The following is a 25432-nucleotide window of genomic DNA, read 5'->3' as shown; positions in this document are numbered from 1 at the left end:
TGCATATAGAGATTAAGGGACTTTATACCCGAAGGGACTTTACACCCAACAACCTCCCACTTAAAGGACTGAAGTAGTACCTTTAAGTTAGCCAACTTCCACTAATCGGATACAATGCTCATGTTGAGCCTTTGCAAGACTCTTAGTGAGAACATCTGCAGGGTTATCTTGGGTTTTAACCTTAGTTTATGTGACAAGACCATCATCCAAGACTTGTCGAATGAAGTAGTACCGAACATCTATGTGTTTGGTATGTGCATGAAACATGGCATTCTTAGCGAGACATACTGCACTTTGGCTATCACAACCAAGTTTGGAGTATGTGAAGAGAGACCAAAATCTTGGACCAAACAACCAAGAGAAATAGTTTCCTTAGAAGCTAAGTCTGTGGCTGAAATATATTCAGCCTCTATAGTACTCAGTGCCATAATTCTTTGCAACCTTGAACACTAGAAATAGCCCCACCAACCAAAGTAAAGACATACCCACTGGTAGATTTTCTAGTGTCAAGATCTCCTGCCATGTCTGAGTTACAGAATCCCTGCAACTCTAGCGTACCTTTCCATAACATATACACTTCTCTTGTGTACCTTTTAAGTATCTAAAGATACATTTCACTGCTTCCCAATGTGGCTTGCCAGGGTTAGACATGAATCTACTAACAACTCCCACTGCATGAGCAATGTTAGGGCGAGTTGCAACCATGGCATACATCAAAGAACCACAAGCTGATGCATAAGGTATGCCCTTCATAGCACTAGCAACGGCATCATCCTTTGGGCAATCAGCTTTGCTAAGCTTTGTATGTGGCGGTAAAGGCACACCAAGAGGCTTAGCATTAGCCATATTAAATTTGTCAAGTACTCTGCTGATGTACTTGTCTTGTGAGAGAAACAACAAGGGCTGCCCTCTATCTCTTTTAATTTTCATGCCCAAAATGTGTTCAGCTATCCCCAAATCTTTCATTGAGAAGGCTGAAATCAGCTGCCTTTTAAGAGCATTCAAAGTACTCTTGTGCTTTCTTGCAATCAGCATGTCATCCACACATAAGACCAGCACAATAAGGCTTCCATCATCAGCCTTTTTAGTGTATAAGCAGCGATTTGCATGACTGCGTTTGAATCCATGGCTGAGCATAAAAGTATCAAACTTTTTATACCACTGTCTAGGGGCTTATTTCAGCCCATATAAGCTGCATTTCAGCATACAAAGCAAATGCTCTTTCCTTGGAATAGCAAAACCTTTGGGTTGTTTCATGTACAACTCTTCATCCAGGTCACCATGAAGAAAAGCAATCTTCATCTATCTGATCTAACTCTAAATCCAAGGATGCAGTGAGAGCAAACAAAACCCAGAGTGTAGTCATCTTCACCACTAGTGAAAAAAGCTCCTAGAAGTCTATGCCTTCCTTTTGTGTATATCCCTTAGCAACCAAACGTGCCTTGTACTTGGGATTCCCATCAATAAATTCACCTTGTAAACCCATTTGTTAGGGATAGCTTTCCTATCCTTAGGCAAAGGTACTAGCTCCCATATGTTATTTGTATACAGAAACTTCATCTCTTCCTGCATAGCAAGCTCCCACTTTTTCTTGTTTTCACATGATTGTGACTCTCTAAATGTCAGAGGCTCACCTTCATCAGTCAATAAAATGCAATCCAAAGATGGCTACAACCTCTGTGCTTGCCTTTTGACATGTGTAGACAGAACTTCTCACCCAATGATCTGTATTGTTAGGCAATGGGCCTACATCCTCAGGTATGTGCACATCATCATAGCAGCATGTTCTTCTTGCTATCTTATTCCATTCTGTGCATCTATTTGTTGTCCATCATCTTTGGCTGTAGCACAATAGGTTGCTGCTCATTTTCAGCATCAAAAGGAACAAAATCTTGAGCTAATGGTTGCTGAATAGCTGGTTGCTTATGCTGAAATTTGACCTTCTTTTTGTCAAGGTTACCTTGTGTAGCATTTTTCAGCAACTTTGCCTCATTAAATGCTATGTCTTGGCTGTGTACTATCTTTCTATTCTGTGGAAGCCAAACTCTAAAACCCATCTCTCCCTCATCTCCATATCCCATGAAGATGCCCTTGATGGATTTCATGTCTAGTTTAGTCCTTTGATTTACAACAACATGCACAAAGGTATCACAACCAAAGACACGTGCGGTCATATAAAGTAGGTCTACCAGACTAAACCTCTTCAAGGATGCTATTTTCCAATGCACAATTGGGAGAGTGATTGGATACATGAACTGCAGTTTTAAGAGCCTCTCCCTAGAACTGTTGTGGGAGATTAGTTATGGACAGCATATATCTGACTCTCTCACAAAGTGTGCGATTATATCTTTCAGCCACACCATTTGATACAGGATTATAAGGAGCTGCCAACTCTCTCTTAATGCCATGGATCTCTCAAATATTTTTGAACTCATTATAAGCATACTCGCCTCCATTATCTGTTCTTATTGCTCTTGACTTAAGCCCTTTTTGTCTGGTAACAAAAGTATGAAACCTTTTAAAGGCATCCAACACTTCCTTTTTGCTCTTTAACACATACACCCATGACTTTCTACTGAAATTATCAATAAAAGTAACAAAGTATCGTGCACCCCCATATGAAATAACACGCATAGTGCACATATCAGAGTGTACTATATCAAGAGCATTGGACTTCTTAACGACACCAAAGTAATAAGGAGACTTCACATGTTTTCCATGTATGCAATCATTACAAAAATGGAGACCAGAGTCTTTTACATCAAATTTTCCTAAAGAGAAGAGAAATTGAAGGCCTTTCTTGCTCATATGGCCAAGTCTCTTGTGCCAAAGTTCCATGTGTGAATGAACTTCAGCTGCAACCAAAAACTTGCCAGGTAATGCTTTACAATGTAAATAGTACAAAGTCCCCTTTTTTCTGCCTTTAACAATCAGCATAGAGCCCTTGTGGACCTTCCAAGATCCACCACCAAAGGTAGTAAAATATCCTCTTGCATCAAGCTGCCCAACTAACAATAGACTTTTCTTTATGCCAAGTACATATTTGACATTCTGTAAAATTAGCTCTTGGCCGTTTTCAAGGGCCAAGTGGATGGCACCTACACCTTCTATCTCACATGCATAGTTGTTGCCCAAGTAAACCTTGCCTAGGCAACTTGAGTGTATTCTGAAAATGATTGCAAAGAGGGAGTAACATGACAAGAGGCACCACTGTCCACTATCCATGATTGGGATAGCCCATCATGAGCTGAAAGTAAAGCATCAATTACCTCCTTTTTGGTGATGTGCATATTATTTGCTGTTGCCATAACATCTACATCAATGCATCAGACTCCAACAAGTATCTCTCCAGTGTCAGAGAGTTCTTCAATGACCATACTAGATGCAACATTTGCCTTTGCAACTTCTTTTGAGGAAGAGCTGTCATTATCTTTCTCGTCACCCTTCTTTTTCTTTCCTTGCCATTTCTTTTTTTTTTTGCTCTTTCTTATAGTATTGACAATTGGGGTTTTATGCACTTTATGCCCGCATTGATAGCAAGGAACATCCTACTGTTTGCTCTTTCTTTTACTCTTGCTTTTGTCTTTATTTCTTGCATTATCTCGCTTCTCTGACTTGCCTCTAAGATGATAGGTTGAACCACTGCTTTCTCCAGTGGACTTTCTTCTAATCTCCTCATTGAGAATAGAGCCCTTAACACCCTCAAAATTTAAAGCAGGGTTGTTGCTTAGTGAAACAACCAGAGACTCCCAGCTATCAGGCAAAGTCATCAACAAGAAAATAGCCTTCAATTTATCATTGAAGGGTTGCAAACTAGAGTCTTGTAATTGACTCAAAATCCCTGTGAAAGCACTTAAATATTCAGATGCTGGCTTAGACTCTTCACTCATCCAACTCCATGTTCACAAGCTTGCACATGAGATGCACTTGATTCTGTCACGAGGACGTGAAAATTTGATGCTTTGCTTATGTTTAATTGACATTTGATTAAAGTGTGCACTTAAAAGATGCACATGTGTTGCACATGTGAGATGCAAGCTACTTTTTCACAGTTGAAGGCCGAAGGACCCTGTGAAAAAGATGGGTGTCAAAGGCAAAAGTTGTAACAAGTTACACTTGCTAGATTCTAGGTGAATTTTAGTGTCAGTTTGCCCCTAGGACCATTAATTGGCCATTAAGTGTCAGTGGTGACACTAGCGACTAGGCATTAATTAATGAATTAATGCTTGTCCAAGGGCCAATTAATGCATGGGATCGCTTTGGGTTGCAAATGGCCTAGCCAATTAATTTTTGGATGGGCAAGGTCAATTTTTTGGGCATGGATTAAGGGCTGAATTAATTTTCAGAATTAATTAATTCTGAAAATTAATTAAATGGCTGGAAATTGCTGAAAATGGATTAAGAAAGCTGCCACTTGGCAAAACTTTCCCATGCAAGTGGAGGAAAGGCTAAATAGGGCTGAAGGGAGAGTAAAATCTTGTTTTTTCATTTTGGAGCTGTTGGAAAGAGGTGTTGGACTATTGCTGCCAGCTGTTGGGGCCAATTCCTAGCCATTGGAGACCATTTTGGTGATGGAGATTGCATATTCTTGACCTTGGGAAGTTGACAATTGCTGCTAATGCACTTTCTCGTGAAGAAAGATCACAGTCTCTGATACTTCTATTGTTGTTGGTGCATTTGGGGTTGGTACAGCAGGGCAACAACTGATTTTGATCAGTTCTTCGCGACAAATCTCAAAATTTTCTCTCTTTACAACATTCTCTCATCTCCTTCAGCCTATGCTCAGCCATTCTCAGCAATTCTCAGCCATTTGGAGGAGAATTCAGCCATTTTTGGTGGGCCGATCTGTAATTTCTGCAGTAGACCCTAATTTATAGCAGAAAGTAGGGTTTAGCAGCCACCTTGGGATCCATGCCAGAGATTGAATGCTCAAGGGACTGAAATCAGTAGCTGATAATTGAAGATTATCAAGGGAATTCAGGAGCCAGCCCATCCTAAATTGATTTGGGGCAGCATTTGGCCAGCCAAGGGTCAAATTGGAGAAGAAGTCTTGGGTGAATCAAGGGGCAAATGACCCAAAAGTCTTGCTGGTCATTTGTGACAGCAAGAGCAATTGGTTAGCAGGAGGAGATCGAAGAATCTCAAGTTGTACTCCTTCCAATAATACTGCAAGGGGCGCCAATTTTGGGGCCAACAGGGTGTTTACTGTCCAACAATGTTATGGTAAAGTGTGTATTTCATTTTATGTGCATTTATTTCTTGCTGTAATTAACTCTTAAATCAGGTTATCACCACCCATTCCAAGAAGGCAGGTTGGTTTCAGATTCACTGGAGTTGTATTCTCATAATTGTCTATCAACTTTTTTCATATGGCGTAAGCCGTATCAAGATGCTTAATGTTTGTAAGTATATCATCAGACACAACCATTTTAATGTATGCAATGGCCTTTTTGTTGAGTCTAGCCCAAGCCTCATCTGTTATAGCCGTAGGTTTGGTTTCCAAGAGAGTATCATCACAGTCCTTGAGAAACAAGATGCCTTGCATCTTGTCTTTCCATAGATCAAAGCCAGTGCCATCAAACCTCTTGATTTCAAGAAGGGATTTAGTGTCACTGCTGCTAGAAGCATTAGTGGCCATTATTCAGCAAAGTGCAAAGTACCAATGCTATATTTTATGATAGTAAATAACAGGTTGAATATTCAGCTAGTTTCAGCCTAAAATTTCAAGAAATAAGAGCAAGATTTGATCCAAATACATGTACAGCAGTAGAAAGGTTGACGTTCATCAATATAACTGAGATTTTAGCATACAATCCATGTATACACCACTGCAAGGTGACTCCCACTTTAGCAATATCACCAAAAATACTTTTGCAACAATCCCAGATTTGCAAACGATCACTAAGATTGCTGCAGCATGAATATTCTGCAATACATCAACTCAATAGGAGCTGCCTAACATGTGTACTGGATACATATGTGTCCCAAAGTACTTCTGATACACAAAAAATACCAAAGTTCTTTGCAATTTCTTCAAAATCTCACAAGTGGGAGATAATAAACTTGCACCAAGATTGCTTTAGCAATGTTCCCAATGTGCATTTCACACATCAAATTTGCCAAAATTCACAAATTTCAGCAAAAGCCCCAAAATTTCACTGAGCAATCTGCCCCAATTGCATTAATACATGTTCTTGAGAGCATAAAATAGGCAAATTTAGCAAAATTTAGCAAAATTTTGCAAAAGCCCTTGGGTCCAAATGTGCACCAATGTCAAAAATTCAGATCAAGGCAAATGTGCACAATTTCTGCAATTTCCAGGTCCAATGTCACTGTAGTCTGTTATGCATGAACAACATCAAATTTGGGAAAAGCCCCAAATTTTTGGGCACAAATATGCACAATTTTGAGAACTGTGCTTACACGTGCGAACCCTTGTCAGTGAGCAAGGGGTCTGCTTGCAGAAATTAAAAAAAAAAAGAAGAAAATCTGCTCGAAACGTGATGGAAAAGTAGCCGTTGACTTGGTGTGAGCAGTTGCCTGCTGTCCCTTGGTCTCCGCTAGGCTGTTGCTTGCCTGGAAACATTGTTGTCTGGTCAACACTGACCTGTCGATCGCTGCCCATTCTTGCTGCCACGCTGGCCTAGAAAAGTTGCGATTGACTAACCTGACTTGTTGCTTGGTCAAGACGAATAGCTGCTGCCCCTTGGACTGACTGAAAGGTGAATAACTTGATTCCTTTGTGCGCGCACGCTGAACTGACCCACATTGTCCTAGGGAAGCATGCACACTCTTGCTGCAGGCCGCAGCTCTGATACCAGTTTGTTGGGATGAGTGTGCAATGGAATGGGAGTGAGAAATGGCGTAGGAGGAGTGTTGAGAGTGAGAGTGAGAGAATCCCAAGATGAGTGTACCAGCCAGTCCCGGTACACAAAGAATAAAATGTATTTATAGGGTATAAATAAGGGTGTGTTCACACTCGTATAAGTTTATACACACGGAGATTAAGGGACTTTACACCCAACAGTGAAGCATCGGGAATAATCTCATCAAGTTTTGCAAGCTGCTGCATTATGTCCTTCACATGTGTAATCTAGGTATCCATTGAATCACCCTCAATCATGTGCTCCATCTCAAGCTATTTGCGCAAATAGGCTAAATGAGCCTCATTGCACACGTGATACAATGAAGCAAGTTTATCCCAAGCATCTTTGGCCGTTGTGCATGACCGAATGTGTGGAATAACTTGTCTCTTGCATGATAGAGCAATCAAAGCATGTGCTTGGGCATCTCTCCCATCCCATCTCAATTGATCAATAGTGGGAGGTGCAGTAGGAGCTAGAGTGAAAGACCCACTTGTGATAGTGGATGAACTAGATGAATGTGCAACCTTTTGTGCAACAAGGCTTGCATGCCTAATATGTGAACAAGATATTTAACCCCAAAGTCGTTTGGCAACCAAAACATGCTTCATCATTTAAGACCACATTGTATAATTTGTGCCATACAATTTGTTGGATTTAGCAAGTCATTTTGGCCAGCCGTTGCTTGTTATGTACAACTGAAGTTTCACAATAGTAGTTGCCAAATGTGTACGTGTAGGTATGGAAATATGAAAAAGCAAGGAAAAGCTCAAAAATCTTAGAATTTTGTGCACAAGTGATGATGTTGAAGAAAAATTTGCAATCGATAAGGATGAGATGTCTCTGAATGTCCATGCATAGGATGAAATTTGCCTCAATGTTGATTAATTCGGACAAATTCCACAAAAGCCTCAAATTTGTTTGATGATATGTGATGAAATTTGGGCTTGAATGTCAAAGGCCTCAAATTTTTGACATGAAATTGGGCCATATGGAGCATAGAACGTAAAATCCCCAAAATATTGGTGAAATTTGGGGGTTTTGGACAAAAGCCCTAAAATTTTTGAAGAAATTGAGTGGAAATTGAGGTTTGCTACAAAAATCCCCCAATTTTGTACGTGTGGAGAGGCTGCACATGAACAGTTGTAGGACTCAAAGATTGATTAAGGTTAATAACTAATGATGTTTTCAGCCTGGAAAGTGTCAGGATGTTTAAAAATATAAACCGCTTTGATGATTGGGCAAAAAGGACCGTCAGGCTGAAATAGGACTGTCAACAGAGTTGGATTTCATGAAATGTTGTAGGTGGAAGATGTCAGGACTGTCAGGCACGAGGAATGGAGCAGATTCATCAGCACACAGGTGGCGAGCAGGTATGGAGCAGATATTGTCAAATGTAGGTATGAGTAGGCTGCTTGGACTGGACAGGCTGCATGACCGGGGCAAGGAATCTGGCACAATTATCCAAACTTTTGTATGCCAAATCCCCCTATTCCATTCAGACCATTTACTTTCTCAAATCCTGATTCTAGACCTAAGATTTTCAGATTTGCTGCTGTTTACAGGAGACTCTGCCATTGTGCATTGCATCTTCCGTCCCTTGGATATGTTGCATGCTGGCATTCTTGATTCTTGGGAAAAACCATTTTCTACTTGTGTCTTACTTTTTTACTGTTTCTTCAGACTCGGCTTAATTTTATGGGATGAGGCCAGCTGCCATAAGGTAAGAACAGAATGTAGCTTGGGATGGACATGCTTAATGATATTATTGAGTCTCTCTTCATTTCTGCAGCATCTATTAGTAGAATGTGTCCAATTCTTGAATTGTGAATGATTAAAGTAAGATATTGTAATGTCTGAACTTCAGTGTTCTCAAACTCTGCAACATAGCATGCTGAACATGCTATAGAAATAGTCATGGAATGGTTTTGTGTTACTCACAATAAGATATATATATTTTTTCTTTTCTGGTCTCAGAACTATTATTAGATGGGGCAAGGGCTCTCTATAAACGATCTCCAAACATGAATAGCCTTGTTGGTTTTGGTGCGGTTGCAGCATTTTCAATCAGTGCTGTAAGTATGCATCCTTTCATGTATGGCTATATCTTAAACCTACTTTCTTATGCCTTGTGATTCCAGCCAAGTTCACTCCATGAGTTGCTGAGCTAAGAGGTGTACCATCCTTTTGAACAGGTGTCTTTATTCAACCCTGGTCTCCATTGGGATGCTTCTTTTTTCGATGAACCGGTGCGATGTTGGTATTGCTTTGCCATATCTAAAAAATTCTGGGTTTCGTACCAGAGTTCTGAGCTACTTGCTATTTGAACATTCTAGTGTACATTTGGTTTTTATTCATTCTTTATTCTAACTTTTTAAGTACAGGTAATGCTTCTTGCATTTGTATTACTGGGAAGAGCTCTTGAAGAGTTTGCACGAGCGCAAGCATCAAGTGACATGCATGATCTTCTTGTGAGTTTTCTAATAAGAATAGTGTTCAAACTTTTGGCTTGTACATTCAACCTTACGAATATTAAGATAAAGTTCGATAAACTTATCCAAACTTTGCAACCGAATTTCAGTCTCTAGTACCTTCTGAATCACGTCTAGTCATTCCGGAGGATGGTGATGGTATTGATCAATCAGATAGTTTGCTCTCAGAGCATGCTATAACTGTCAAGGTTCCAACAAATCAAATTCGGCCAGGTGACTGTGTACTTGTACTGCCGGGCGAGACTATCCCTGTGGATGTAAGCATCTACCTCATACATGCTACTTCCCTGAAGTATCATTCCAGTGTTGTTGCATTAATCCCATTGCTGTTTCACGTATTCATTCTGGTTGATAAAATGCAATGAGATTATGTAACTGATAAGACTTGTGGCATGGCACATCAGTCATAAACTGAACATCACATTGTCACTGAGTTTTTGTATGTGAGAAGAGCTATTTTTAGTCTTTACATGTATAAGGGAACTAGGTCACCAGATTTTTATGCATCTCTGTATACAAAAAGATGGTGATTGTAGGCATTTCTTGAAATAGGTCCATCTCCAAGAACATAGTTTAAGGAACATGGACATGGGGCTGGGCATTTAGAGTGCACTATTTTTATCATCAAGTTGTGTTTCAAGGGTAATGACTCAAGCAATGCCAAGTCTTAAGATGTTATTATTGTGACAAATCAGAGCAGCTGGCAAGTACTGCCAGACATGCGATGTGGAACAGATCCTACTGATAAGTGACCTTGCACCTTCCTTCTCCATCATCTTTGAACTTACATTTTGGGTTCATCACATACCTCCTGTCAATTGCCCTTTATATCTTTTTACTAGTGGTGGATAACTATACCTCATTTCCTGTCTTCTTCATCTCTTACCTTATTGTGAACTAATGAAATCACACTCACAGTTCATCATGTACATAATCATTGTTATGAAGCTCTTTAGTCTGAAGTCATCTTTTCCATCTAGCTTCAATCTAAGTTATCAAATTGCTGTGATTGCATACAAATGCCAGGAGCATCTAGTTAGTTTTTGCAGAAGGGTCTACACATTCCTTTTGCAGTTAAGATTGCTGTTGTTCCTTGCTGCCTTGATGCTACTTTCCTCATGGGAATCATGTTTGGTGTAATTAAAGCACATTAGGAAGAGTTATGGCATACACAGTTGGCTTACAGAGTTGTGTTTGAGGGGGTGTTGGGAATACAAACACACTTAAACCTATTGTCTTGGATGTGGCCTTTTCTATAAACAACCTCGTAAGCAGTGAATATGTCCCTATTGGGAGGCAGATCCTTACACCATATGGTCCCATGGTCATGATTTTGCCCATGTGCAATATATCCTACCCAGCCAAAGGGAGCGGAGTGTGTTGAGCTTACATGTGATGTCACCTGATTCATCTATTGAAGTTGTACACTCAGCCTAATATAACAGCCACACATTTAATGAATAATTTTACATATGTATGCATTTGTATCTGTCTGCATTTATGGACCTGTGTGATTGTAGGCACATACCTGTATGCATATGTTCCTACACATACATACAGATCCATATCCATACGGTTGATCTACACATGTATACATACATTTGTATGGGTATATACCTACACATATCTGTAATGCATATATATGTGTGTGTGTAGCTACGTATCTGTTTGCATGTATGTATGCACATATAGTGTTGTACAAAGAAAATGCATGCCTCAAGGCCGAAAATTGAAGGTACACTATTTTGCCAGGGTACTGTTGTTGCAGGAAGAAGTGCTGTTGATGAGTCCATGCTTACTGGTGAGCCACTGCCAGTATCCAAGATAAAGGGTGCTTCTGTTTCAGCTGGAACTGTAAACTGGGTGAGTTACAACCACATTAAAGAATTAAAGCTGCTAGTACCATGTTGATTGATTAAAGCTGACCAACACCAAAGAAGGAGGATGCTGTTTTGTGTCTGGTTTTGGCAAGCTGACAACCTTTTTGTCAAACTGAGGCAAATTAGTTCATTTTGTTGTAATAGTGCCAAAATCTCTAATGACTGAGTATGCACCACGCAGAGTTGTATAGGGACCCATATTTTGATAGTCAGAAGATACCAGTATTCAAAAAAACTCATGGTCACCCCATTTAATGGGATCTGAAGAATCATATTTGGTTGTCCCTGGAGCTTTGATTTTAAGTGATGCATACTGGAAGCTTAGAGTGAAAATGCAGAAAAATAAGCAGTTTAGGTTGTGCACATGGGCTGTACATGTGTCTCATGCATTTCTATTCAAATAACCATCACTTGCTCAATACCGTTAAGGTGCTTTAATTGCAGGATCCAGGTTGTCTTAATGCAAATGAACGAATTAATAGCTGTTAAGGTCACAGGCAGAAATCTTACATACAAACAGCAAATATATACCTATAACCACACCATTGTCTCACAATCTGCATGCCATCTGGTAAGATTGCCCTTTAAAAGTAGTGACAAGTATGTGTAAGAGTGTGGAAGTCTTTCTACAAATTGTATCCATGGATCAATGGGGATATTAGAATATGTTCCAGGAATCATGCAGAGAACATTGTCAGCTCCAAGCACTTGGGAAGCTGTGGTTGATCCTTAGGATTCAGCTATGCCAGTGTTGCTCAAATGTATCCCCACGTAGGGCTGCCCGCCTGTATCATGAAAAAAAAGCCATGGCCACCCCAAGTGAGTTGGGGTGGCAAGGCGTCCAGGCCAACCACAACATAAAAGCCTACCTCCATGATGAAGATCATGCCATGCATCTGTGCCTAATATTGTAGATGGTAGCCTTGCCTAATCGATTGCCAATGGAAGGCTCCCCAAGGAACACATCCTAGGCTATGCACAACACGATAGATAGATGATAGACTCCTCTCCACACAAGGTAGGTTGCCTCACATGATGAAAGACAATGCATTAGAGTCTCCAAGCGTTGCTATGGGCAATGATTATAGACTGCACCCTATTGCATCTGGGCCAACCAACTCTTGATTGCCAGGCTGTTGACCTAAAATATGCATTACATGCTGATTAGCCTCTTAAACAGCTCCAAAATATGCTTAATAAATGTAAAAACCCTAAAACGGAGAGTGGTGGTTTGAGAGTTAAAATGGGGAGAGGTTCGAGACTGTTGACGACCCAAACTTTCTATAAATAGGCATGCTGCCAGCCTTAATCTCGTTTTTATAGATTGCACGTCACAGAGCTTTGCTGTCCACACCCTGTTCACGGAGGATATCTTAGTTGGAGTTGCTCGTCATCACCCTCCATCGTCAGGCGCTTGCTATCTAGCCATTCCACACTATTCGTGACTGTTTCCAGCCCTTTGCTTGCTGCTGTTAGCCAAGCGATTTTCGAGCCAGAGTGGGTAACACAGCCTGCTCTACAAAGATCCAACATAGCTGGTGAGTCATTGGATTACCATGGAGTCCCTTGACCTTACAAGATTACACAAGCCAAGTATAATCTTATCTTAATGCATTGGGCTCAAAAGAAGAATGAAGGTAAATCTGAGTTTTCCCCTTTAGATTTAGTACACCAGTCTAATTATTTTGCTAGAAGGACAGAAATTCCATAAGGGACTCATAATCCGGTTGTGGATATGGGCATGAAGTACAAACTTACATATTCCATACATCTCTTTTATTCTCCTATGCCAGGTATGTAGTTTCATACTTCTCATTCTTTTGCATCTACTTCTTCTTTTCCGCAAGATTTTGGTGAAACTCAAGATGAAGGAACTCTTCAAACCAAGTATTGGTTTATAAGCCCTGAAAAAGATAGATTTCTCCATTTGAACTTAAGAAAAGGTAAGCAAAAGATGCAAGATTCTTTGGTGCGTGCTTCTCCAAATTTTCCTTTTGCTTTTACATCTCATGGTCAATTTGATTTTGATGAATCATCTTTTTTATCATTTGCATTTAATGGACAAAAGAAACCTAACTCATTTCCCACTACTACACGAAATACAAATCCATTTAGTCTCCCATCCATCCCTCCCTCATCTTTTGCTGCAGATTCCTTTCCGTCTCCATTAAGTGCACCTTATTACACTTTACAAACCATAGGAGGGTTCTTTACACTTAGGCATAGCCTTTAGGACCTCTCCTTTCTCTTATCCAGGTGGTGTATCCATCATGGAGGCTTGTCTTTGCACACACACACTTTCGGGCTATACCCTCCTAGAGATAGCTTCAAGTGTGGAGCATTTGGTACCAGAGTTTGCCTCTATGGCTTACCTAGTGGCCCACCTGCTCATTCAATAGTGTCTCGACGGACATTTGGACAACGCTTATGTATCCCAGTGCCTTTACCTCCATTGACACCTTATGAAAACATTCATATTCTAGTGTCTCTGCATCAATCAGTACTCATTGGATACCCACAGCCTATTTTTGTCTACCCTTCTCCTCCCATTTCTTTACTTCTCCACCTCCATCACCTTACACACACTAATTGTACCTATCTTCTCAAACACCTCATGGTTCTTTGTTCTCATGAGCCAAGTATACATTTAATTATAAGACTCGTTTTAATGGGTCTAACTGTGCTACTTTGTCAAATCTGATGAGACATATCCTTGACTCTTAGAACCTATGGGATATTGTGTAGGGGTTGAAACTCCAACATGATTCCACACTTGTTTCATATGAGGTTGTCTACTCATGGAAGGCTAGGAATGCCTCTGCTATTGTTGAGTTGATGGAGGGCTTATTGCTTGAGTTTCATTCCTGACTTTAGCACTTTGATTTAATGTGTGAGCGTTGGGAACACTTGATTGACTACTATGTGGCTTGGGATATATGGGCTCCTAAGTCCCATGATGATCAGGTCACGTTGTTGCTAAACAAGCTGCCAAGGAAGTATTTTGACTTTGTGTAGCAATTGATCTCAAGCTCACTATGCCCATGTTCTATGAATTTGAGTGTCAGCTACTATGTTACACTTGGTTGTTCGATTAGTTTCATGGGGCATCTCCTGTAGAGGGAGCTCTTGTTACTGCTTTCTAGAAGGGACAGCAAGGGAAGGCAAGAAATCTCAAAATTCCACTTAGACTCAAAATAATCTAGTGAGATCCAAGACCTAGTGATCTCTCAAACGTGGGTGGCAGAATGTATCTTAAAAAAAAAGGGTATTGTCAATATTGTCAAAAGATTGTATATTTTGTTGATGAGTGTTGATCAAAGGCTAGAGGCACATAGTCGAAACCCAAGTCTTGGAGCCCCGCTCCTTAGTCGAGCAACTCCTGGCAGGAGAGGTAGGGTGGTGGCAACCAATCGTAGGGGTAGTGGAGAGGTTAGATTCACATTGCCACCAGTCATCACAATCGACAACGTTCTCAACGCCACCAGAGAGTTTGTTCATTGGTCTGCTGAGGCCCATATCATTTCTTTAGAGGCCTTTTAGGATGCGAGTCTCGTTCACATTTGCGAGTTGCCTCTCGAAGAGGTCATTGTGAAGGCCCATTTGTCACAACTGAGTACATCAGCACCTACATGGATTGTGGATAGTGGAGCTACACATCATACGACCAACATCAAGGACATTTTCATCTCTCAAGCCCTTGTAGTTGGGAGAGTTTGTGTTGGGAACATCTCTTCTGTTAAGATTTAGACTCATAGTTGTGTTGGTTTTCCCATGGACAAGGGCTGGCATTGCTGTATGCTGGACGATGTCTATTATGTCCCGCTAGCTTGGGGTGAACTTGTTGTTTGCCCAATATCTTTGCCGGTTGTTGCGAACAGCTCTCTTTACATTGACCATAGTTGAGGTCATAGACTCTCGGATTGGTTTGGTGATTGCTCATGGTGAGGCACAACCTAGTGATCTATACCATGACTCATTTTCTTTCTGAGCTGATAGTTGAGAACTCTGCATTCCATCGCTTTCAGGCTTTCACTACCACACGGGACCCTTCGAGTGTTGAGCATCTTTGGCATTTTTGCTTAGGACATCTCGAGTATGATTCTCTTTGTGAGTTATCACGCCAACAGATGGTGAAAGGCCTTCCACGCCGGATGCTATCACACGATGTCTGTAAAGCATATCAGCTCGGGAAGTAGCACTGTATTCCATTTCCTTAGTAGTCCACTCATAGAGCCGAGACTCCTTTTAGATTGATTTATGTTGATCTTTGTGGATCAACACCCATTGCTACCTTAAATAGCATGCTCTATTTCTTTTTGATTGTGGATGATTTCTCTTGATACATGTGGGTGTACAAGTTAGATGCTTTTATATGTTTTTCTGCTAGGGTCCTATTGGTTCATAACTAGACTGGATGTTGTGTTGGTTGCATGAGGTGTGATAGCAGTGGTGAGTTTACCTCCCACGAGTTCTCAGAGTTTCTACAAGCTCATGGGATCTCCCACCAGCTCACCTCTATCAACTCCCCCTCACAGAATGGAGTCATAGAGCGCGGAAATCGGACAGTCATGAACATGGCCTGCTCTATGCTACTAGTAGCAGAGCTCCCTGATCATCTATGGGTCATGGTTGCTAACACCACGGTATACATCCTGAATTGATGCCCAATACGTGGCTGTTCCTCAGCGGACTCCCTACGAGGCATTCTTTGGCGATTAGCTTGTAGTGTCCCACTTTAGAGTCTTACGGTGTCGTGTCTACATGTACACTTTTGATGATTATATAGAAAAGTTCACTCCTTGAGCTGATCTCTTGATCTTCATAGGTTACTTTGAAGTGAAAGCCTACCATTTGTTCAATCTTCATAGGTTACTCCTCTAAAGTGAAAGCCTACCGTTTGTTTGATCCTCGGATGAACAAGGTGATTGTTTATGAGTGATGTAGTTTCTAATGAGAGGAATATAGTGCAGTTTATGCACGGGACTACTTTGAGCCGATTCCTAATCCTACACCATCAAAGATAGTGCCTATTGAGCCAAGCCTTCTTCCTGCTCTTGATCTAAGATTCTTCCGCTTTCAAGCCCCTTTTGTGAGACCCATCACTTCAGTGGTACTAGTAGATCATGTGGGATTCAGGGATCCTTTCACCAGATTCCACTCCAGAGGGACCCTAGAACATTTGCCTGGGCTGCATCTCAAGCATCTTTCATATCGGTGTTTAGAGATGATTACATAGTGTATTCCGAGCCAGATAGTTGGCAGGAGGCCCTTCAGTACGGCCAATGGCGAGAGCCCATGGAAAAGAAGCTAGAGAGTATTGATTGAATTGAAACTTGGACCTTGGTGGATTGTTCGAGTCACAAGAAAGTCAAAGGGACCAAGTGGATTTTTAGGACCAAGCTAAAAGCTAATAAAACTTTAGACAAATACAAGGCTCGCCTTGTAGTGCAAGGGTCTTGACAGAAGCAAGGCATTGACTATGAAGAGACCTTTGCTCCTAGTATGCAATTGACATCATTGCGTTTGTTAGTTGCGCTTGCCACTCACCATGGTTGGCTATCTATCAAATGGACGTCAACAATGCCTTTCTAAACAATTATCTGGAGGAGAATGTCTATGTGGAGTAAACACTTAGGTTTTCTTTTGCTGACTAGAAAGATAAGGTCTTTTGCTTGTGGAAGGCTTTTTATGGGTTGAAACAAGTATTGCGTTCTTGGTTCTAGAGTATGGATGATTTACTTCAACCTCATGGATACCATTTTACCCCTTATGACCTGAACTTATATGTACATATCACTTCAGAGGGGGTCTGCTATATCTTGCTTTATGTCGATGATTTGCTGATTACTAGCTCTGATTCTGTTGCCATAGCATAAATCAATGCCAAGCTTTGTGCCACTTTGAGATGACAGACCTTAGTTTGTTGTCTTATTTCTTGGGGATGGAGGTAGTTTGTTTTGGGGAATGTATTTTGTGCCTTAGTAGAAGTACGCTTTTTAGCTAGTGGAATATTATTGCTCCAATCAGACACGGCTTGTAGCCATAACACTTAATCCCACTGTCCACTTTTCTAAAGATACCCAAGGATAGCCCTTTGATGAGAACACTTATAGATCCATAGTAGGGAAACTTCTTTGGTTGATTCATACTAGGCCACAGTGAGTTTGCTTAATCAGTATTTCATTGCTCCTTGCATGTCACATTGGATTGCTTGTTTGTGTGGTTTGAGATATATTTAGTATACCTATGCTTATTGTTTGACATATGGTTTCGGTCTATGTTTGTAGGGTTACATTGATTCAAATTGGGTAGGAGACCGTGACACCCGGTGTTCCCACGGAAACTACCTCTTCACCTTTGGTATGGTTCCCATTTCTTTGTCAAGCAGCAAACAGGAGACGGTGGTGGCTTTCATGGCCGAGGATGAGTGTTGGGCATTTTTTGATGGTATCATCGAGGCCATCTATCTGAGGAGTCTATTGGCGGCGTTTCATTTGCAATGCAACTATTCTACTGTTGTCTATTGCAATAACCAGAGTGTCATCGCCATAGTTGTCAGGTACGAAAAGTACGGTACGGTACGGCACGATAAAACACGGTACTAAATGGTACCTTAAGATTTTATAAGGTGTGGTACGATATTAGTACAAAAAAAAAAAAACTTCATTATTTTGAACTATAGATGATAGAACAGATGTTTAAAGTCTAAATAGCAATGCTATTGGAGTATATAAGATGAATGCTTGAGGGTATCATGCCAAAACCTCTATGGCATATGCCGCATACGCAACATGCGCTACAACTTACAAGTACATACATAGGAGTGGATACATCATACATGAATGATCATACAAATAAGAGGCATGTATGCTTGAGAGAGAGAGAGAGAGATGAAATGACATGAGATGCTTTATTAACGTCTACAAGAGGTCAAAATGACCTGTAAGACCAACAGTTACCAAACAAACCACCAAAGGTTTTAATAAAAGATTTATGACTTTTGTTATGGTTTTGTTTGGTATTGCTAAGGCTAAAGTAGCTACCAATGGTACATTCACTAATTTGTGTACTCTCAAAAGGTATATTAGGCCAAGCTATCCTCTGGCCTGGTTTTATTAGCAGGTAAAATCAATAGGATTAAGCTATTTGATGATTCTCAAATGGCGCTGAATTTATTTATTGATGACACTAACATATTGTGAAAAATGATGGGACATCAATTAGAAACGTTTGGAACTGCTTGAATACCTTATGTATGGCCTTTGGCTCTAGGATAAATCATAACAAAACATGTATGAGGAGTCTAATCAAGCTTCCACTCTCTTTCTTGGTTGATATTAAGGCTACAAAATCACCACCACCACCACAATAACAACAGTCAACAACCCAAACCACCACCACATAAAAAAAAACCCAAAAAAAAGTGCTTGTTTTTTGGTACGAATTCGTACGGTACGAACCTTATAGTACGAACCAGTTCGTACTACGTACGAGTGCAACTATGGTCGTCGCTCTCGTGGTGGGTAATCTGATCATCACATCATGTATGTGGCATGTGGGAGTCCACTTTCACTTCATTGGAGAGTATGTTGAGCTAGGTAGTATATGCCTAGAGTTTGTGCCATCATTTGACAACTATGCAGACATATTGACCAAAGTGGTCAATCGGCGGCTAGTGTTGTAGTATATTCTATCCAGGATGGGCTTGGGTATAACCTCCTCTCCTTCTTCAGCTTGATGGGTAGAGGGTGCAACCCTCCAGCTTTCCCTTCCAGCTTGAAAGGGGCGGCTTTTTTCTCTTGGTTGTGACAAGATGGTTTGACAGTCTTTTGATTTAGACATTTGATATTTTGTACTCTTGTATTCTCATCTGCACTATCAAGATGATGTGATTGTGAAAAGACATTGGACAAGTAAACAATTCCCTTGCGAGGGCACTGTGTCCAGCGGCACCACTTGCATTGCACTTTGTGTGAGTATACATCATTGCATTTTCCTTGCATTACCCCATGCATGGCATTTTGTTCTTGTAAACATGTATATGTGTGCATTTGTCCCTTTTCGGTCTTTTGAGTGGTCGACTCCGGATCCACCATATTCTTGGACATCCTATGGTAGTTCTCCAAGGGAGTCTCCCTTTGCTTGCTTCGCTTGTCTAGCTTTCTTTTACCCATCTCTTTTGCCTCTCTAAATACCCACCATATTTGCTTCACCCACCCTTAGGCCATTTCTTTGACATCGACATCCAGTAATGGTAGGGATAGCTTGCTTGTTTTGTGAAGGCCTTGGATCCTGACCATCTTTTTTGTTAGTTACTTTTTTGTTAGTCTTCTATTAGTTACTTAATCCACCACAATCAAAAAAGAAAAAAAGAAAAAACAAGTTCATTGTGGTTCCATCTGCCTTTATAGACTTGGTAGGCCACTTGGCACCCGACGTGCACCTTTTGTCTGATGCTCTAGCCTCTCTTAGGTGACCACTTGGACTCCCTTGATAAGATAACCATTGCCTTTGTAGTCTCAATAGGCCACTCAGCAATCGTCATGCACCCTTTGTCCGATACCTTGGCTGCTTTAGGGTGGGATACCTCGGGGTAAGAACAAAAACAAATAAAATTTGGGTTGGCCTTCCTTTCTAGCTCAATTTTGGGCTTGAGAGGGGGTGTTGAACTAAAATATGCATTGCATGCTAATTAGCCTCTTAAACAAACCCACAACATGCTTAATTAATGCAAAAACCCTAAAATGGGGAGTGATTCTAGAGAGTTAAAACGGGGAGAGGTTCTAGACTATTGAGTACCCAAACTTTCTATAAATAGGTATGCTGTTGCCCTCCATTCAACCTTAATCTCATTTTTGCAAATTGCACGTGATAGAGCTTTGTTGTCCACACCTTGTTTGTGGAGGATATCTTAGCCAAAGCTGCTCATCATCACCTCCATCATCAGGCGCCTGCTGTCCAGCCATTGCACATTGTTCGTGACTGTTTCCAGCCCTCTGTTTATTGCTCTTAGCGATGTGAAATCTTGCTGATCACTCCAAGCTGTCGATAGCTTGCCACATCAGCCTACAGCTGCTTTTTCAGGCTCCAGTTGCTGCCCAACCATCAGTGACTCTCCTAGTTGTCGCCTTCACTTCAGCTGCTGCGTTTACTGATTTCCTCTCTCCTCCTGTCTCCATCATCACTGCAGTTTGCATTTGCTCTCTTGTCTCTCTTGTGACAGCTGCACTTTCTGGATACTCTCTCTCTTTTGCTTGTTTGGCATTAGATCGAACTATCCCAGCTGTGTTTGCTATTGTCTGACACCTTTGGAGGTTGTTGTCTATGTTTTTGGATCCATTTAGGAGTATGACACACTCTCTAGCTTAGTATCTCTACCTCGGTCCTTGAGACATGAGAGTTTGAGGTTTAGTATTCATTCCCTACACAGTTAGTTTGCTGCATGAGCATTGTATATTTAGTTGTCATTCACTTCTCTCATTCAATGTGCTCATTGTCTTTGAGTTACCCTAACCCTAATTGTGTTTTGTGTTTAGTTTGTGCTTTGTTGTATGATTGTCTTGTGTTTTCTGTGTTCAGAGCATTTCTTCACATAGGCCTCCATGTGCGCGAAGCCAAATGATGTATAAGATTCTCTTGGACCGCTAGCTATCCCAAAGGCATCACTAGAAGGATCGAGGAAAAGCACCCATGATGGTATGCTTTGTCTAGTTTCTATTCCACAAGGGTGCGTGGTCCATATTAGTTGACATCAGAACATGTGTGCCAATGCTTGCTATGTAAGCCAAGCATCTAGAGGCTAGCTCTCCAAAATCTAGAGGATCCACTTGTGGATGTTAAACTAGTAGAAGTATGACACAAGTGAGAACTATGTTGCCCATTCCTCTCCTAGCTGCACTAGCTCTTTGTGAGGAGGGGCTAACCACTCTTGGCATATTATTGGATCAATCTTTGTGCTCTTGGCCTTTGACTCCCTTTGACATCCTATAGCTTGATGTATAATTTCCAACTCTGCTATCCTATAGACGTCCCTTCAAAACCTCAAGAGAGTGGGTAGGGCAAGCCTCCCAACCAGCCCACTAGATGTGAGAATGCTCCCCTAGCTGCATGTTACTGCGATCTTAGGTTTGTGGGTTCCAAACCATAGGTTGTTTGTCAATCTCCTCTTGGCATGATGGGGTTTGTTGCTCTAGGGCCTTATATAGACTTTGCCAGATCTATAGTACTGGGTTGGGAAGGAGTATGTAGGTAGCAAGGTGGGTGTTGTAGTGAAAATCCAACTCAAACTCCCTATTTAGTTGGGGTTTGCACTCTTGAAAGCCCTTTTTAGAGGAAGACTTTCCATGTTTGCCCACTTGGAGTGAGCCCTCAAACTACGAGCTTGCTTAGCAAGTGTTGATCTTGATTCTTTGGATCATTAATTCCTAGGCTCCACTCGGAGCGATGATTAGTGATGGTCTCCTAAGTGACCCTAGTAGGGGAGTTCTTAGACTGTTCGAGCCAGCTCATAGGAAGTTCCACATTAGGCGGCGTAGTTGAACCACGTTGGTTGACCACTAGGCCCTTGCCTTCTAGGGAGAGCTGGACGGTGCTTGAGTATGTCAGCTTCAGATAGATGAAGTCAAGCATTGGGATGAATTGTTGGGCTACTATGATGTTAAGTCTCACGTGGAACCCAATGTACCTGATTGTTTGGCCCGTGCTCACCCATGTGAAACCCAATTGGATGCCCCATTTCACGCTAGAATCTGGGTCTATAAGAAAACCGACCAACTTTTGCAAGTTGATTTTATAGAGTACTCAATAAACAATGATGTGAAAAATAAGCACATATAACATCATCCAAATGCCAATGATCCATAAACATAATCAACAAGTCTACAAAGTATAGTGTAGTATAAACTACCAAAATGAGTATGATCTATCTAGTATGAATAATGATTTATCTACTATCATATATGATCTATCATCTAAAGACAATCACTCAACATCATCCAAATGTATGTCCTCTGTCTTGGCCGCCTCAGGGCTACTATCAGCAGCACTAGTACTACTAGTAGAGGAAGAGGAGGCATCATCATCATCATCCTCATCAATCTAAGAAGCCACTAGAGATGTAGAGGTGAAAGCAACTGCACGTTGAAGTTGAGCTGGAAATAGTGAAAAACAACTGCAGATCTGAGGGAAAAGTTAAAACAGCTGCACATATCTGGACAGGAAAGGAAAAGGATTAGGCAGCTGAAGAATGAAGGATTCAGGGTTCAGGGGGACTGTGAATAACAGTAGATCTGCAAGGGAGGAACTGAACAGCAGCGAAGGAGAGTGAGCAGCAGTTAAACAGGGTTGAGAATAGGGCAAAACATGCGAAAATTGCATACAAGGGGGCAGAATACCTAAAGTGGGCTGAAACTGGGGTTTTACCTGCACTGTCTCCGAACATGTTTTAGACAAGAAGCCTTTTGAGACTGAAATTTTTCCGCTTTGGCAACTAGGCTTGAGGTGCAAGGTTGGTGAACCTGGAACAACTCTCTACACAGTGTCCCCTTTCTATGCTCAGAAAGCAAATGAGGTGTGGAAAAAGAACTTTGTCCTCCTATCCTCTAGGCTCATGAGAGCCATTTGTGCCCGTATCTTCTAGGTGTTGAGGATATGATTGCCATGAGACTCTTGTAGCAACTTTTGAATGGCTATTAGATCCCATCATAGGGCCTCCTCCTCCTCCCAGCATTGGTGTTGAGCTTAGAGGGCTGCCTCCTCACAAACTTACTTGACTCTCCCAAGTCCTCTACTAACTCCTCTTCAATCTCTCCATCCTATGCTCACTCCTTGGTCCAAGTTGTCTAATTTATCTTCTCACCTCACGCTTGTAGGTTGAATCTAGGATCTGACATGAGCAGGAATTGAGGGATGAAGTAGGGTCATCAAGAGAGAGGAGAACCAAAGCATGGTCTGATAAGGTTGTCATTACCAGTTGTCTCACCTACTTACTGCGTGTGCAGCCTCAGTACCCCATGCATAACCTATCCAATTGCTCTAGAAGGATGCCACCCAACTGTATGTGTACCTTGGAGAAGCTCAGAGACTTTAGCTGAGAGCCTCGTGGAAGCACCTTCTCTACTCTGCTAGACTTGTGGGTTAGGGGTGAGCTTATGCTCATGTAGAAAGAGAATGTCGATATATCTAGCGAGGGTTGGTTGCAGCTCTTGTTGGACAATCAGCTTCTTGGGACCTCATGCCCTACTAAAGTGAAGGTTGTTCATGTTCTAGGATGCAATGTGTATACTTGTGAGGAAACTCTATGGTTTACCGAGTAGGCTCTTGCTCAGTGTGGTTGAATGAAGAGGACCTAGAAATGTGTGACTTGGAATGGCGTGGGCTTAGAGGGTGAACTCCACTCCCCCAAGGTGGTTCGTGGGTGGAGGGTGATGTTTGCTCCCTCAGCCATGCTACGAGCACCTCCAAGAGCAAAGCAATCAAACAAGCCTTTAAGGCCTAGTAGTATTTGGCAGCTTGGGATAGTGGCCACTCGATCATATCCATCAGTAAGATCCACTGTGGAAAGGTATGAAGGAGGATGCTAAGGTTTGGAAACTCTACACCAACCCTCTAATTAATGTCCAACTTGCATCTCAATTACTGCTCTAGAAGTAACTCTAGCCTTGCATCTCCTAGCCATTGTGAACATGCTCAAACACTTGGTATCGTAAGATCTTCTCCACTTGAGTAGTTGTGCATTTGCCAAAGTCGGAAGTTTGGAGGAGGAATGAGTAGTTGGCCCATGGGGAGTGGCTAGCTATTGTGCCCTTTCACTCTGAGATCTACGTACTACAAAGGCCCAGCTCCAAAGGCAATGGCAACTTCCCATAACCTGCAACTCTCATGTATGTCTAGGGACCGCAACAATAGAAATCTTGTGGTAGGAACTGGGTGTGTTGTGGGAAGGTGCAGCAGACGGCTTGTTGTCGGGGTAGTAGTGGTGGTGGTGTGGAGTGGTAAGGGTTGCTCAAGAGGATATGGGTCTGTGTGGCTCATCACTACTTGTGGTTGGTGATTGAGGGTTGGGGGGTTGCTAGAGGGTGAGGGAGAGCAATATCTAGAGGTGGAGATGGGGGGGGGGGGTGTGTGTGAAGTGGCCTTTTTGGGGGGGAAGGGGGGGTGGGGGTGTGTGCTATGGAGTGGGCTGTGGAGGGGTGGGGAGGTAGGGGGTGGGGGATGGGATCATAGTTACTTGGAGTTTCGGAAACGGCGAAACGGAAACGGTGGGGAAACGGAGTTTCGTCTCCATGAAGAAACGGGGAAAATATGTAACCCCGATTTAATATATAATATAGATAATAGATGACAATAAGCCACACTTGTCACTTGATCGAGAAATACTTGACATACATGATTAACATACAATTGATTATTGACATTGAAATTTGATACTATCATACTAGGTCGGAGGTCCTAAATCCTAACTTCTATAACCTGTTACCTATAGCCTGCACCAATTTCCAAAATTGAAAGATACATCAGGATTCATACAGTGTACTTAAACTTTGAATTGGCAAGTGCCAAGCACCTCTAAAGATATTCATAGATCACACTTTAAAGATTAGATCATTACGATTTACATGTAACATGGTAATAGATATACATGAATCACAAAAACACGTGGAGGCTAGATCGTATTCATGAATCATGAAAAAAAGATACAAGAGCATAAAAGATAAGTTGATAACTAATGATCCATAAAACACCACGGTCCACTTAGTCCTCAGTTAATGACCATAAACATAAATGATAAGACATAGTCACACAAGAGAGCATATATCTGAACTCTGAAGAGTTAAGACTCAAGCAGCTTGGAGGAGTCGTGTGTGCCCCAGCCCCTCCCACTGAAGCTGTATTTGACTCCAATGTAGCTCTACTCCTCTTGATGGCCCTGTTGCTGCAGAAGCTACATCATCTACTCTCCTCTCTCCTATAACTGATGCACTTTAATTGCCTAACCGACTGAGCTTCCACGCTTGAAGAGAAGCCTTCACGTCTGCGGGTACATTTAGGCACGGGCCTATGTCTTTATTTGCCACATGTGCAAGATGATCTTTGATCATTGTGGCTGCCCCTCCTCTTTGAAGGCCACAATAATTACATCTCCATCGCTTGGAGCCAACACCACCTCTATACTCGATGAGAATCGTCACATGATCGC

At 41.6% G+C, this 25432-nt stretch overlaps 1 protein-coding gene across 2 annotated transcripts in view; it reads left to right on the top strand.

The window, feature by feature from the left end:
• LOC148018520 (copper-transporting ATPase PAA2, chloroplastic) overlaps positions 1–25432 on the top strand; it is a 124212-nt gene that overhangs the window by 60208 nt on the left and 38572 nt on the right. For both annotated transcript variants that reach the window (XM_087661821.1, XM_087661822.1), the window contains exons 4-8: positions 8841–8938; positions 9059–9112; positions 9248–9334; positions 9445–9612; positions 11108–11218. In XM_087661821.1, the coding sequence (XP_087517947.1) occupies positions 8841–8938; positions 9059–9112; positions 9248–9334; positions 9445–9612; positions 11108–11218 (518 nt within the window). The remainder of the gene's footprint in view (positions 1–8840; positions 8939–9058; positions 9113–9247; positions 9335–9444; positions 9613–11107; positions 11219–25432) is intronic.

Source organism: Lygodium microphyllum, chromosome 21 (assembly GCF_053477565.2).
Source record: "Lygodium microphyllum isolate KBCC chromosome 21, Lygodium_microphyllum_v1.1.10, whole genome shotgun sequence".
Taxonomy (NCBI): Eukaryota; Viridiplantae; Streptophyta; class Polypodiopsida; order Schizaeales; family Lygodiaceae; genus Lygodium; species Lygodium microphyllum.
Note: the sequence above shows the minus strand (reverse complement) of the source record. Positions and strands in the feature narration are given on the sequence as shown.